The following is a 16978-nucleotide window of genomic DNA, read 5'->3' as shown; positions in this document are numbered from 1 at the left end:
TGATGTTGAAAGAATTGTCTGTAGAGAGCCGAGACAGGATTGTGTCAAGACACATATCTGGAGAAGGATACCAAAACAATTCTGTAGCATTGAAGGTTCCCAAGAACACAGTGGCCTCCATCATTCTTAAATGGAAGAAGTTTGGAACCACCAATACTCTTCCTAGAGCTGGCCGCCCTGCTAAACTGAGCATTCGGGAGAGAAGGGCCTTGGTCGGGAGGTGACCAAGAACCCGATGGTCACTCTGACAGAGCTCTAGAGTTCCTCTGAGGAGGTGGGAGAACTTTCCAGAAGGACAACCATCTCTGCAGCACATCACCAATCAGGCCTTCATGGTACAGTGGCCAGACGGAAGCGACTCCTCAGTAAAAGGCACATGACAGACCGCTTGGAGTTTGCCAAAAAGGCAACTAAAGGCACCTAAAGATCTAAAAACAAGATCCTCCGGTCTGATGAAACCAAGATTGAACTCTTTGGCCTGAATGCCAAGAGTCACGTCTGAAGGAAACCTGGCACCATCCCTACGGTGAAACATGGTGGTGGCAGCATCATGCTGTGGGGATGTTTTTCAGTGGCAGGGACTGGGAGACTAGTCAGGATTGAGGCAAAGATGAGTGGAGCAAAGTACAGAGAGATCCTTGATAAAAACCTGCTCCAGAGTGCTCAGGACCTCAGACTGGGGCAAAGGTTCACCTTCCAACAGGACATTGACCCTGAGCACACAGCTAAGACAACGCAGGAGTGGCTTCGGGACAAGTCTCTGAATGTCCTTGTGTGGCCCAGCCAGAGCCCAGACTAGAAACCTGATCGAGCATCTCTGGAGAGACCTGAAAATAGCTGTGCAGCAACACTCCCCATCCAACCTGATAGAGCTTGAGAGGATCTGCAGAGAAGAATGGGAAAACTTCCCAAATGAAGGTGTGCCAAGCTTGGGTGTGCCAAGCTTGTAGCGTCATACCCAAGAAGACTCAAGGCTGTAATCGCTGCCAAAGGTGCTTTAACAAAGTACTGAGTAAAGGGGTGTGAATACTTATTTAAATGTAAAATCAGTTTAATATTAATACATTTGCAAACATTTCTAAAAACCTGTTTCTGCTTTGTCATTATGGGGTATTGTGTGTAGATTGATGAGGGGAAAAAACAATTTAATCCATTTTAGATTAAGGCTGTAATGTAACAAAATATGGAAAAGGTCAAGGGGTCTGAATACTTTCCGAATGCACTGTATTATGATTATCTTTTCAAAATAAACTTTAATACAAAAGAGCAAATGTAGGAGAAGTAATAGGTTATATGTACTTTTACTTTGATGTTATTAGCTTAAGTACCAATGGGATGAAAAAGACAACAAATTCTTGGAACTTCATTAGGTGCACAGTGACAGTATTGAGTCCATCAAAGTCTATAAAGACAAGACTAATTCTCTGGGTTACATGTCTGTTTTCTATTTTATGGGGGCAGTTAGACCTTTGTTTGTTAAACATGGCTCCCTAGTGAGCGGCAATATCAGTGGAACATCTGTGGGCTTCGTCAAGCTTGGAAATGACTCCCGTTTCAATCTGAGGGCTTACCATAAAACCTAGATCCGCATGTATAAGTGAGTGTTTGGGTTGGACTGTGTCTGAGAGAGAATTACACACACACACGTGCTTGAACACACACACACACACACACACACACACACACACACACACACACACACACACACACACACACACACACACACACACACACGGGGGTCGGGATGAGGAGTGTGCAGGTTTCACCTCCAGAGGCTCAAAACAATACCAAACAGGTCTGGACCTGGTGGATTGTTTTCTTACGTGTTAATGCGCAAACTTAAAAAAATAAGCCAGCGTGTAGAAAATGCCCCACCACCTCTACACCCCCCTGGCGACCCTGCCACAGTCCCCTTGCTTAATGTGTTTATCTTAAAGGCTCAGTTCACTCTAACCAAACTACTCTTTTTATTCAAAAGATAAAGTCAATTCCTCTCAGTGTTTTGGGGCCTGGCGGAACTAAACAACAAAGCTCTCCAAGGAGTTGCGGAATACGAATGGCGTGACACCTGTGTCACATGGCAACCCCAGAGGTTTGTTGGTTTGTATCGCAGTGCTTGAAGCGTCACTACAGCCCCGGGTTTGATCCCAGGCTGTCTTACAGCCGGCCGTGCCCGAGAGACCCATGAGGCGGCACACAATTGGCACAGCGTCATCCGGGTTAGGGGAGGGTTTGGCCGGCCGGGATTTCCTTGTACCATCGCGCTCTAGCGACTCCTTCTGGCGGGCCAGGCGCCTGCATGCTGACTTCGGTCGCCAGCTGTATGGTGTTTCCTCCGACACATTGGTGAGGCTGGCTTCCGGGTTAAGCGAGCAGTGTGTTAAAAAGCAGTGCGGCTTGGCAGGGTCGTGTTTCGGAGGACACATGGCTCTCGACCTTCGCCTCTCCCGAGTCCGTACGGGAGTTGCAGCGATAGGACAAGACTGTAACTGACAATTGGATATCACAAAATTGGGGAGAAAAAAGGGGTAAAAAGTTGCTGCCGGGGCAGTGGACTTTAGGGGGGAGGGTGGAGGTGGCACTCAACTTAATCTGGGCATGGTGAGGTTAGGGTGTAGTTGAGGAGAGAGTGGGTTGTTGGGGTAGGCCGGTGTTTGCGTTGCCTTTTCACGGCATCGGCTGCCACAAGCAGGTGGGGTGCTGGGAACAGAAGAACACGGAGAACGGGACAGAGTCTAGTTCGTCAGCCACCCTTCGCCACAAAAGGTGTACCACCAACCTAGGCAGAGGGTGTTTTATTTTCAGGCAGAGGAAGAGGAGGAGGGAGAAAACAGGCTTGGGTAGAAAACGTATATATTTTGAAATACCCACGGTATGATTTTCAGTACTGTCAAATACATTTATTTATTTACTTTTGTGGTTGCTACAACACTGTTTATAAGTTAACTATGTAAGACGTGCCAAAGAAATTATCTCCAGCTCAGGGCTCCAGCTATGCATTTGGTCTGCTAACTTGCTAGCTAAGCGAGGTCGGCACATTTTTTGCCATTTTGCTAAAACGGCCACATCTGAGGACTTAGTGGCCATGCGCTTTGAGGGGGACCATGGGGAGGGAGGGTGCACATGCCTAACGTCAGCTCTCTGGTGCGTTGACAGCAGTGGTAATGCTGGAACCCCTGTGGCTGCCAGGTATGTATGTGAGAGGGTGTGTGTATATGTGTACATGTGCACACACTTATGTTATTCCTGTCCATGTCATGTGGTGTAGCAATATATCACATGCATTTTGAAGCGAGTTGTGCTGCCAACTTTTATAGAGAAAATCTGCTTGTCAATACACCGTTTTGCTCCATGAGGAATGGCCACAGTGCTGACTGCGCTGGCTACCCAGGATATGTCTGGTTTCCTTATTCCTCTCTCACCTGTGTGTCTCCATCTGAATGAACACTGTTATGATTAATTCATCCTTGCCTGTTTTTCGAGTGCTCTAAATGTATGCCAATCTTGAAATTAGCTACTCATACCTGGGATATTGTTCATAGGTAAGCTAATAAAACATAATATGGTCATTTATCAGATCCTTTTATCCAAAGGGACATTAAATACAACAACGTGGCTGGTGCGAGAATTATATCGACAGGAAACGTCTTAATGGCGTCATTTTCTCATCTCAACTGTCTTTCTGGTAGTAGAGACATCACATACCCAGATTACAATCAGGTATAGATGTTTTATTTCACAATGTCAGGGAAGGACGTCATTTTTATGTTATTTTGATGTTTTCTGGTCAGATCTCTTTTTTATGGTCCACTTCGACTATTTTTCCACTCTTACCAATGTTGATGGCCGTCTCCTGCTTGTCCCCAGTCAAGATCCAGATCTTGATGTCGGCCTTCATCAGGGTCTCAATAGTCTCAGGCACCTTGTCCTGAAGCTTGTCCTCGATGGCCGTGGCCCCTAGAAGATGCAAGTTCTATAGAGGAAGAGAAAACATTTTGGTAATAAAAAGGAGAAAATCTAAGAGGAGAAGGGGCTTTACAATGTCATGTGAGGGGTCGGACTGTGTCACTCATTCATTTACTACCTGTTTTTCACTTGAGTCTGCTGCGCTTGTTTTTCCACCCCTCCAAAGCTGGGGAATGGATTAGGGGATTTGGGGTTTGGGTGAGGGGGCAGGAATAAGGGGGAAACTTAAGGGCCAGTTGTAGTCACAGCACAGTGGTTGAGAGAGAGAGGGGGCCGTCACGGGCGAGGGACTTTGGGACGTGTTATCCCGACCACTCCTGTCTCAGCCTCCAGTATTTATGCTGCAGTAGTTTATGTGTCAGGGGGCTAGGGCCAGTCTGTTATTTCTGGAGTATTTCTCCTGTCTTATCCGGTGTCCTGTGTGAATTTAAGTATGCTCTCTCTAACTCTCTCTCTCTCTTTTTTTCTTTCTTTCTCTCTCTCGGAGGACCTGAGCCCTAGGACCATGCCTCAGGACTATCTGGCCTGATGACTCCTTGCTGTCACCAATCCACCTGGCCGTGCTGCTGCTCCAGTTTCAACTGTTCTATGGAATCCTGACCTGTTCACCGGACGTGCTACCTGTCCCAGACCTGCTGTTTTCAACTCTCTAGAAACAGCAGGAGCGGTAGAGATACTCTGAATGATCGGCTATGAAAAGCCAACTGACATTTACTCCTGAGGTGCTGACCTGTTGCACCCTCGACATCCACTGTGATTATTATTATTTGACATTGCTGGTCACCTATGAACATTTGAAAATCTTGGCCATGTTCTGTTATAATCTCCACCTGGCACAGACAGAAGAGGACTGGCCACCCCTCATAGCCTAGTTCCTCTCTAGGATTCTTCCTAGGTTCTGGCCTTTCTAGGGAGTTTTTCCTAGCCACTGTGCTTCTACACCTGCATTGCTTGGTGTTTGGGGTTTTAGGCTGGGTTTCTGTACAGCACTTTGAGATATCAGCTGATGTAAGAAGGGCTTTATAAATACATTTGATTTGATTTGATGTATCTGCTAGTAAAGGGCCTGTGGGACCTGGGAGGCCCCGATGCTTTTTGTGACAGAGGCCAAGCTGCAGTATATCTGGAACCCACTAGCCTTATGAAACCTCACGCAGAGGGGAGGGATGCGTTAATTAATGTTGCGACAACTTCACAGCTACATTGTCTTATTAACGCTGACACAATGTTGCAGGCATTCCAGCCAGGCTAAAGCAAGATTGCAAACAGTAGGCCTATTTGAACACAAGAATGCAAATAGGTTTCAATCAAGACGATCCCTGAAAATTCACCTGAACATTTACAAAATAAATTTACAGGCATAAGGTTTTTATTTTATTTAACCTTTATTTAACTAGACAAGTCAGTTAAGAACAAATTCTTATTTACAATGACAGACTAGGAACAGTGGGTTAACTGCCCAGCTCGGGGATTCAATCTAGCAACCTTTCGGTTACTGGCCCAATGCTCTAACCACTAGGCTACCTGCCACCCCACAAGGTGTGTTTGTGCATAACTTATTTCAATGAAGACCAAGTAGTAGCTGTTCGAGAGTAGCTTGTCAAGAGTGTTCTGCAAAGAGATGTAATGTGGTGGTGTGCTTTCCTTTTGATTTGCTCTAAAAGTACATGTTGAGGTCACAGTTCCTAAACACTACGACCATAGCTACATCCCAATTTTCTACTTCACCTGAAGTATGCACGTGTTCACTTCCCTTCACTGATTTGAAAGGAAATGACTGGTATAAGAAATATGGTGGAAACTGCCATTAGCCCATTCCTCCACCAATCCAATGCTTTTTGGTGTGGGAAGAAGTGAGCAAGTGCACACTTCAGGAGGAAGGAGAGATTTTTGGGACATGACCCTTGTCTCAGACTGCCACCTAATGGACTTATCACATCCCTGCACCCTCCTCTCAGAACCTTTGTGTTAACACAGTGATTTTAGTATTTTGTTTTGGGCAGAGCTGAAGGTCTGGCAGCAAAGGAGCCCTGCACTTGATTTACTAGCGTGGCCGCCTGTGTTTCCACTTCCAGATCACTGTTTTTCACAGAGGAACTGTTTGTTGCTTTCCGGTACTAGGACAACCCAAACTACCCTCATACACTCAAACCATAGTTCCATAGTATACACTGCATCAAACCATCCAAACCCATTCAGATTCCATGGCTGCACCCCTATATAAAGCACTACTTTCTGGTCACTCTGACAGCTTGGTAGCAGGTAAACAACCTTTCCCTCAATGTTAGCAAAACAAAGGAGCTGATTGTGGACTTCAGGAGGAACCAGGCTGGACACGCCCCCATCCTCATCAACGGGGCCACCGTGGAGACAGTCAAATTCCTCGGTGTACACATCTCAGGGAAGTTGAAATGGTCTAACCACACGTGCACAGTAGCGAAGAAGGCACGACAGCGACTCTTGAACCTCAGGATGCTGAAGAAATGTGGCCTGTCCCTGAGGGCCCTTACAGTGTTCTACAGGAGCACCATCGTGAGCATACTATCGGGCTGCATCACAGCCTGGTACGGCAACTCCACTTCCATGGACTGCAAGGCTCTTCATTGGATGATACAGTGGCAAGAAAAAGTATGGGAACCCATTGGAATTATCAGGTTTCTGCATAAATTGGTAATCAAATTAGATCTGATCATCTAAATCACAACAGACAAACACAGTCTGTTTAAACTAATAACACACAGATTATTGTATTTTTCTTGTCTATATTGAACACGTCATTTAAACATTCACAGTGTAGGTTGGAAAAAGTATGTGAACCCCTAGGCTAATGACTTCTCCAAAAGCTAATTGGAGTCAGGAGTCAGCTAACCTGGAGTACAATCATTGAGACGAGATTGGAGATGTTGGTTAGAGCTACCCTGCCCTATAAAAAACACTCACAAAATGTGAGTTTGATATTCACAAGAAGCATTGCCTGATGTGAACCATGCCTCAAACAAAAGAGATCTCAGAAGACCTAAGATTAAGAATTGTTGACTTGCATAAAGCTGGAAAGGGTTACAAAAGTATCTCTAAAAGCCTTGATGATCATCAGTCCACAGTTAGACAAATTGTCTATAAATGGAGAAAGTTCAGCACTGTTGCTACTCTCCCTAGGAGTGGCTGTCCTGCAAAGATGATTGTAAGAGCACAGCGCAGAAGGCTCAATGAGGTTAAGAAGAATCTTAGAGTGTCAGCTAAAGAGAAAGGGGGAGGGGAATAGAGAGAGAGAAAGAGGCAGAATGTGAGAGACAGAGGGAGAGAGATAGAAAGATTGTCCCATTGACAATTTAGAATATTATTATTTTAATTATGTTAATATTGTAAATGAATAATTTCATCTCCAAATAACGCTTTGGCAACATGTACATTGCTACGTCATGCCAATAAAGCAAATTTAATTACATTGAATTAAAAGAAAAAGAAAGAAACATAGAAAGAGCGAGAAACCCGAGAGAGACAAAGGGAGAGATGGAAAGAGAAAGAGACAGAAAAATAAAGAGGGAGAGAGAGTGAAAGAGTGAAAGAGACAGAGAGAAAGAGAGAGACTCACAGCTCCTTTGCAGTAGAGGCAGATCTTGCCAGATGGAGTGCGCATGATGACTGACATCCTCTTCCTAGTGCTGAGAGAGAGAGAGAGAGAAAGAAAGAGATAGAGAGAGAATGCAGCCATCACAGTGTTGATGCTACGTCAGCACATTATCCAGAGCAAACTGTTAGTTCAATGGAATGAAATGTACCTGGTGAACTCTAAAACATGGAGCAGTTCGTACTTCTCGACTCCCAGCTGATAACAAAATGGCAGACAGTCAGAGAGACACAGTCAGTGTACTTTAAGAAACTCATTGACTCTAAACTAGAATTCCTTTGCAACATTTCCTTCAATGAAAGTAACCAATCGCTACCTTTTTGACCGCTACCTTTTTGACCGTTGTTTAATCTCCCTTAATTGAACTAAACAGAGCTTATCAGTCAGCCTACCCCGCTTGGATGCAGAGAGTAAAGAAGTTAAGCTAATTTAATAAATGTCCTTAATTGTCGAGACCACCAGGTACAATTGGCAATGATTAAATATGCGTGGAGAGGCTTTCGAAGGCCTAATAAAGGTTAAGGACCTAGAAAAATAACTTGTAAACTTTACACTCTGGAGTAAAATTAGAAAAAGGGTTAGGCATTGTGCCTCCCTACCTCCTTCCTAAATGCAATCATCAGGTTAGCCAATTAAAGGGATCAAAGCGCCAGGGCAACCTTAGGTTAGAGGAAGACGTATTCATGAACGCCATCGTGCCCATGTAATCTAATTGAGTCTAATTTAGAAGAGTCGGTTATTTTCCATTACGTGGCCTAGTAGAATTTTTTTTTTTTTCTCCAAATACTTATGCCAAGCTTGATTGAGCTTGCCAATGGAATGGTCCCAGAAGTACAAGCCCTACCCATCTGGCGCTCCAGGCAGGCTCAGTCAAATGCTCAAAGTAGGGCTCTACGTATTACATTATGTGTATTATAGTGTACTGATTGTGTAATGTTTATGCTGATCTCACAAAATGTATTTCCATGTAGAGTGCCAGAAAGAATTCACACCCCTTTTTCCACATTTTGTTATGTTACAGCCTGAATTTAAAATTGATTAAATGTAGATGTTTTGTCACTGGTCTACACACAATACCCCATAATGTCAAAGTGGAAGTATGTTTTATAAAAATAAAAATTAAATTACAAATTAATTCCAAAATAAAATCTGAAATGTCTTGACTCAGTAAGTATTCAACCCCTTTGTTACAGTATGGCAAGCCTAAATTTGCTTAACAAGTCACATAATAAGCTGTATGAACTCACTCTGTGTGCAATAATAGTGTTTGACATGATTTCTGTACCCCGCTCAGGGATTTCACCATGAGGCCAATGGTGACTTTAAAACAGTTACAGAGTAATGGCTGTGATAGAAAACTGAGGATGGATCAACAGCCTTGTAGTTACTCCACATACTAACCTAATTGACTGAGTGAAAAGAAGGAAGCCTGTACAGAATACAAATATTCCTGTTTGCAACAAGGCACTAAAGTAATACCGCAATAAATGTGGCAAAGCAATTACATTTTTGTAGGATATGCATATTATTAGTAGATTTGGATAAAAAACACTAACGTTTCTAAAACTGTTTGAATGGTGTCTGTGAGTATAACAGAACTCATATGGCAGGCCAAAACCTGAGAAGATTCCATACAGGAAGTGCCCTGTCTGACAATTTCTTGTCCTTCTGTTGTATCTCTATCCAAAATACAGCATCTGTGCTGTAACGTGACATTTTCTAAGGCTTTCATTGGCTCTCAGAAGGCGGCAGAAATTGGAATGACGTGTCTCCTGTCTCTGGGCGAAGAACAGCAGGAGATTTTGTGAGTGGTCAGGCTGGGGACAGTGAGACTGGAGATGCGCGTTCATGAGAATTCTCCATTTTTGTCTTTCAGCCTTTGAATGAATACAACGTCGCCCAGTTGTAATATTATCGCTATTTTACGAGAAAAATAGCACAAAAATTGATTTTAAACAGCGTTTGACATGCTTCGAAGTACGGTAATGGAATATTTGGATTTTTTTTGTCACGAAATGCGCTCGCGCATCACCCTTCGGATAGTGACCTGAACGCACAAACAAAACGGAGCTATTTTAATATAACTATGGATTATTTGGAACCAAAACAACATTTGTTGTTGAAGTAGAAGTCCTGGGAGTACATTCTGACGAAGAACAGCAAAGGTATCCAATTTTTCTAATAGTAATTGTCCCAAACTTGGTGGGTGTCAAATTAGCTAGCCTGTGATGGCCGAGCTATCTACTCAGAATATTGCAAAATGTGCTTTCGCCGAAAAGCTATTTTAAAATCTGACACCGCGATTGCATAAAGGAGTTCTGCATTTATAATTCTTAAAATAATTGTTATGTATTTTGTGAACGTTTATCGTGAGTAATGTAGTAAATTCACCGGAAGTTTGCGGTGGGTATGCTAGTTCTGAACATCACATGCTAATGTAAAAAGCTGGTTTTTGATATAAATATGAACTTGATTGAACAAAACATGCATGTATTGTATAACATAATGTCCTAGGAGTGTCATCTGATGAAGATCAAAGGTTAGTGCTGCATTTAGCTTTGGTTTTGGTTTTTGTGACATATATGCTTGCTTTGAAAATGGCTGTGTGATTATTTTTGGCAGGGTACTCTCCTGACATAATCTAATGTTTTGCTTTCACTGTAAAGCCTTTTTGAAATCGGACAATGTGGTTAGATTAAAGAGAGTCTTGTCTTTAAAATGGTGTAAAATAGTCATATGTTTGAGAAATTGAAGTTATAGCATTTTTGAGGTATTTGTATTTCGCGCCACGCGATTCCACTGGCTGTTGACTAGGGTGGGACGGCCCAGACAGGTTAACTACATTTGCACGTCAATACATGGCAAGAAAGTAGTATTTGTGTCTATCTATGCACCCGCTGTTTTTGAGGACAGCTTTTTCCTTGGGCATACCAAATAATTGTTAGCACTTTCAGAGTACAAATTGGTCATAGGGGCAGATATGAATGCAGTTTAAGATCTCAAGTTTGATAGGTCCACGCAAACGTTTGCACATGCCCAACAAACAGCATCATTAGCGTTGAATGCAATGACGGAATATCTCAATATCTCTGATGTGTGGCGAGTTCAGAATCCAGGCGTCAAAGATTATGCCTGTTTTTCTGCATATCACAAATCATACTCTAGAATTGATTGTTTTCTATTCTCACGTACTCTAAGTATGTGCGTCGCGCCAATACAAATATTGCCTGCGACACTTTCAGACAAATGCAAGGTAGTTTATAGATAATCGTGATATGCCTTTATTGGAGGAGAAGCAATCTGCGGATCTGGGCCGACCCATCTCATTAGAGGAACTGGAGTCAGCACTGAAAGGTGCTAAAAAGGGTAAACCACCTGGCCCGGATGGCATTCCACTTGAGCTGTTACTACATTTTTGGGACATTTTTGGACCAGTATTATTGGAGTCAATTTATTCAGTCATCGACAAGATTTTTTTTCATGAGCATACTAACTCTGCATTAATCTCTCTACTGCCAAAGAAAGGGAAAGATCACACAGACTGTGCAAATTATTGTCCTATATCTTTAATTAATTCAGACCAAAAATTGTATTCAAAAGTATTGGCGTTACGGATGGAAAAGTATTTGGATAAGTTGATTCACATGGACCAGTCAGGTTTTATGAAAGGTCGCCTTCCAGCTGATAATGTCCGTCGATTGATGCATATAATACATGAACCACAACAGCTGGACACACTGTGTGCTGTGCTGTCTCTAGATGCTGAGAAGGCTTTTGACAGGCTTGAATGGTAGTACTTGTGGGCTGTTCTGGAGAAATTTGGTTTGGGAAAGAATTTTATTGATATGGTTTGTGTGTTATATGCTAACCCTGTTGCTATGGTTTCTACTAACGGCATACACTCAAAGCCATTCCCTATTTTTCGGGGATGTAGACAAGGAGATGGCCTATCCTCAACGTTATTCATTTTGACGCTAGAGCCTTTAGCACAACATCTAAAGCAGAATGTAGTTACGTCTCCTATACTGATTAAATCCTCCTCTCATACCAGATCACTATATATGCAGACGATATTCTCCTATATATGACAGATATTCAATCTCATCTCTGTTATCCACATTTGAAGAATTCAAGTTGCTGTCCGGGTATAAGATAAATTGGACAAAATCAGCATTAATGTTACTGATTATCTATCAATCCCAGAACAATAGCAAAGGACCTTGTGAAGATGCTGGAGGAAACAGGTACAAAAGTATCTATATACACAATAAAACGAGTCCTATATTGACATAACATGAAAGGCCGCTCAGCAAGAAAGAAGCCGTGGTGGCAGCATCATGGTGGTGGCAGCATCATGTTGTGGGGGTGCTTTGCTGCAGGAGGGACTGGTGTATTTCACAAAATAGATGGCACCATGAGGAAGGAATGGTGCACTTCACAAAATAGATGGCATCATGAGGGAGGAAAATTATGTGGATATATTGAGCTTGGTCGCAAATGGGTCTTCCAAATGGACAATGACCCCAAGCATACTTCCAAAGTTGTGGCAAAATGGCTTAAGGACAACAAAGTCAAGGTATTGGAGTGGCCATCACAAAGCCCTGACCTCAATCCTATAGACAATTTGTGGGCAGAACTGAAAAAGCGTATGCGAGCAAGGAGGCCTACAAACCTGACTCAGTTACATCAGCTCTGTCAGGAGGAATGGGCCAAAATTCACCCATTAAATAAATAAAAGCTGAAATAAATCACTCTCTACTATTATTCTGACATTTCACATTATTAAAATAAAGTGGTGATCCTAACCGACCTAAGACAGGGAATTATTTTTCTTCCTAACTGACCTAAGACAGAATTAAATGTCAGGAATTGTGAAAAACTGAGTTTAAATGTATTTGGATAAGGTGTATGTTACGATCGTCAAAAGGAGTAGACCAAGGCGCAGCGTACTTAGACTTCCACATGTTTAATAAATAAGAAACTCACCAAAAACAACACAGAAGAAAACGAAGCGTGACGTTCTGGGCTGCTCACAGGCAGCTACACAAAAACAAGATCCCACAACTAAAGGTGGACAAAAGGGCTGCCTAAGTATGATTCCTAATCAGAGACAACGATAGACAGCTGCCTCTGATTAAGAACCATACTCGGCACAACACAAAGAAATATAAACCATAGAATGCCCACCCCACACCCTGACCTAAAAACCTAGAGGAATAAACCGTCTCTCTCAAGTCAGGGCGTGACAGTGCATGTACATTTCTGACTGGAACTGTATGTGAGTATTAGTATACAAACATCTTTGCATGGTCTGGTGAAGTTTAATTATGAGAAGATTTACAAGGAAGTTGAATGGGATTTAACCATTTGGGAGAAGTTGCCTGCTTCTTTACAAACTAGGGTTGCTTCCATAAAGATGAATGTGTTGCCACGTATTAGTTTCCTGAGCATTATGATCCCACTCCCTCCACCATTAGGCTATTGGGGAAGGATTGATAAACGTATACGTAAATAACTTTGGAATGACAAACATCCAAAGATTAGGTTTGAGGTGTTACAACGACAGAAGTGTAATGGTGGACTTGCATTACCAAATGTTTGTATTTACCACCAATCTTTCCAGTTACGCCCACAAACTATTGAGGAAGAAGTTCTTTCACCTACTAGATTGCAAGATGTTATTCTCTGGTATATCTAATTAGAAATGCATGTTGAATTTTGGTCTAATACAATAGAGAATTTTAGGAAGGTTGAGAAGGGCGTAGGTGGTAACTGGAAAGGGCATCTCCATACCCCTCTATGGCATAACAAGGCTATTACTTCCGGTAATAAACCTTTTGAGTCTAGAGCCTGGTCTGCAAAAGGGGTCAATAATCTATTGGATATATTCAACATCAAGGGTCTTCTTAGTTTTCAGGAACTTAGTTTTTGTTTTGATTTGCCAGGGTCATCATTCTTTCTATATCTTCAACTACGGTCAGCGCTTCGTGCATATGGGGTTCCATGGGGTACAAGTTTGGGAAGGCACCCGGTGACAGAGTGGAGTTTTACATTCCAGTCCAGAGGTTTTGTTTCTACTATTTATTCTCATCTTCAACGATTAAAGCAGAAAGATCTTTCAATGGTTAAAGCATGGGTAAATTATTTGGCTGTCGATGATGAGGCTAATGACTGGGAGAATGTCTGGGAGAATATACTTCACTCATCAAAGAACCCAAACCATCAATTCATTAATTTTAAACTTTGTCATAGATCCTACTGGTCCACTTGTAAGATTTCATGCAAAACAGGTTCAAAGCCCATACTGTGACCTATGTAACCTTAATACACTTACATACAAACATATGATATGGGATTGTCCTGAGGTTTATGAGTTTTGGAGGAAAGTGTTGTATATTCTCTCTGACATGATTGATAAAACTGTACCACTTGAACCAAATATGCTGTTGCTTAACGATGTTACAGGTACGCAGCTGAATGAGAAACAGCGAAAAGTGTTAATGGCTGGGTTGACTGCTGCCAAAGAACTTGACGCTGGGTGCCACGACATGACCTACATATAAGGAAATGGCTAGCATACTTTCAGGATGTAATCATGTCGGAGTTATCCACTGCCTGTATGAATAAAGCCAGTGTCAGGTGTGTGCGTACTTGTGCTGAAGTCAGGTGCAGGAGAGCAGAGAATTGTGAACAGGCGCACACTTTATTTCGGCAGGAGAGATATACAGACGGACGCAGCTGTGTCCAAAAACCTCCAGCCAACAAGGCAAAGTGTAAAACGTGCAAAAACAGTCACAAAACATCAAATGTATAACAACACAAACAGGCTTCGGAAATAACACGGATAAAAACGCACGTAAGCCTAGTGCGTACAAAAACACGTAACACACAAACAATCTCACACAAAGACATGAGGGGAACAGAGGAATCAATACATGTAGTGTGATTAGGGAATGAAAACCAGGTGTGCAGGGAACAAGACAAAACAAATGGATACATAAAAATGGAGCGGCAATGGCTAGAAAGCCAGCCGGTGACGTCGACCGCCGAACGCCGCCCGAACAAGGAGAGGAGCCAACTTCGGCGGAAGTCGTGACAGCCAATCCTAGCATTCTGGAAACATGGAAAGTAGCCGCTATTGGATGTGATGTAAAATGCTTAATTGATGGTGTTTTATTAGCAAATGACTATGCTGTGTATATTCTAGTGCAGTGTGAGTTGTTCGTTTTAACTTCATATATGTATTATATTTGGAGTGGGTGGGAGGGTATGTAAGTAAAAAAAAAAACGGGGGAAAAGTGTAATGTTATTTTTATGATTGTATTGCCCTTGTGATCCAATAAAAAACAATTGTTCACAAAAAATGTTTGCACAGAAGTGGTTACCACCATACAATGAATAGAGCCATGAGAGCTACAGAACAGAAGCGAACAGAAGCACAGTAGGATTGCGTTCATTGTCATTATCAGAACATCTACTATAGAAATAGAATCACTAGAATGGGAATTCCATTTATTTTTTACCCCCTTTTTCTCCCCAATATCGTGGTATCCAATTGGTAGTTACAGTCTTGTCTCATCGCTGCAACTCCTGTTTGGACTCGGGAGAGGCAAAGGTCGAGAGCCGTGCGTCTTCCGAAACACGACCCAACCAAGCCGCACTATTTCTTGACACAATGCCCGCTTAACCCGGAAACCAGCCACACCAAAGTGTCGGAGGAATCACCGTACACTTGATGACCGTGTCAGCATGCATGTGCCTGGCCCACCACAGGAGTCGCTAGAGCGCGATGGGACAAGGACACGATGCTGGGCCAATTGTGCGCAGCCCCATAGCTCTCCCGATCGTGGCCGGCTGTGACAGAGCTTGGACTCTGGATCTCTAGTGGCCCAGCTAGCACTGTGATGCAGTACCTTAGACCCCTGCATCACTCGGGAGGCCGGAGAATTCTATTTCTATGGATTCTACTGCATCTACTCACCGCTTTTATGATGACACTGTCTGGGGTTCTACCAGAGAACACAAAGCCCAGGTTCGCCGCTGCTCTCACCAGAGCCCCCTTGTCTGCAGAATCAGAAGAGAACCCAAGGAGAATCCAAGGGAATGTTGTGAGATGAGAAGTGCATCAGAACAGCAACACAAGTATCACATTAGTTTTATTTTAAAACTACAGAGGCATGTGATGCCACTACTAAAAAGTGCTGACCAAGACAGTTGGGGTCAAACTAAGCAGTAGTAAGCACTTAGAAGAATGTGATCCTCAGATTAAATTTTGCTCTAGACCTCTAAAATGATCAGGCAGTTGTTTACGAATGAGTGCTACAACCACCATTCCTCCTACAGCTCCTTAGCTGGGTTGTGTTCATTAGGCAACAAACGGAAGAAAACTAACTGAATCAACAAAACGGGGAGGAACCTATCTGCATTTATCCAATAACAAATACTTGTTTTCACTTTCCATTTTGATACGGTGTGGGCTAATGAATACAACCCTGGTGTATTTGTTCTGCAATTAAGTAAAATATTTGTAGATATTATCAAACTCTACAGAGTAATTACAGAGGGTAAAAAGAAAGAAGCTCATAATAGTGACATTCTCTCCATTCATAACAGTTTTCCTCTTTTTGTCTTGATCACAAAGGAACGAGGCCAGAGAGGGGAATTCACTCTTGATTAGGAACAAAGGAATGAGGCCAGAGCGGAAAGGTTCTGCAGATTCACTGAGGTAAGCTTCACTTCAATGATATCAACTGAGTAGGCCATACTTAGAGGGGGGTGGGGGGGTTGGCAGATCAAAGGAAGAGGAGGATTTAGAGGACCTTGTATTTCCGTAGGTCGTGTTCATTCGTGTGCAATGTTTTGAAATGTACAACGGAACACGAACATGAGCGGTACAGGGCTCTACAGTGCGACCATTTAACCTGTTGAGGACAGACGTTCCGCTAGCGGAACCCTGTTCCGCCTGCGGAACCCCTAGCCAACAGCCAATGGCATCGCACGGCGCGAAATACAAAACCAACTAAAATACCACAATTCAATTTTCTCAAACAATCAACTATTTTACACCATTTTAAAGATAAGACTCTCGTTAATCTAACCACAATGTCCGATTTCAAAAAGGCTTTACAGCGAAAGCAAAACATTAGATTATGTTAGGAGAGTACGTAGACACAAATAATCACACAGCATTTTCCAAGCAAGCATATATGTCACATAAACCCAAACCATAGCTAAATGCAGCACTAACCTTTGATGATCTTCATCAGATGACACTCCTAGGACATTATGTTATACAATAAATGCATGTTTTGTTCAATCAAGTTCATATTTATATAAAAAACAGCTTTTTACATTAGCATGTGATGTTCAGAACTAGCATACCCA

General features: G+C 42.6%; 1 protein-coding gene across 1 annotated transcript in view; it reads right to left on the bottom strand.

Moving 5' to 3' along the window:
- LOC115170640 (phospholipid-transporting ATPase IA-like) overlaps positions 1-16978 on the bottom strand; it is a 176499-nt gene that overhangs the window by 117003 nt on the left and 42518 nt on the right. The window contains exons 10-13 of the mRNA XM_029726889.1: positions 15576-15658; positions 7746-7792; positions 7559-7628; positions 3835-3973 (exon numbers count right to left, since the gene is read on the bottom strand). Of these exons, the coding sequence (XP_029582749.1) occupies positions 3835-3973; positions 7559-7628; positions 7746-7792; positions 15576-15658 (339 nt within the window). The remainder of the gene's footprint in view (positions 1-3834; positions 3974-7558; positions 7629-7745; positions 7793-15575; positions 15659-16978) is intronic.

The sequence above is a fragment of the Salmo trutta genome, chromosome 32 (assembly GCF_901001165.1).
Source record: "Salmo trutta chromosome 32, fSalTru1.1, whole genome shotgun sequence".
In the NCBI taxonomy this organism is placed as follows: domain Eukaryota; kingdom Metazoa; phylum Chordata; class Actinopteri; order Salmoniformes; family Salmonidae; genus Salmo; species Salmo trutta.
Note: the sequence above shows the minus strand (reverse complement) of the source record. Positions and strands in the feature narration are given on the sequence as shown.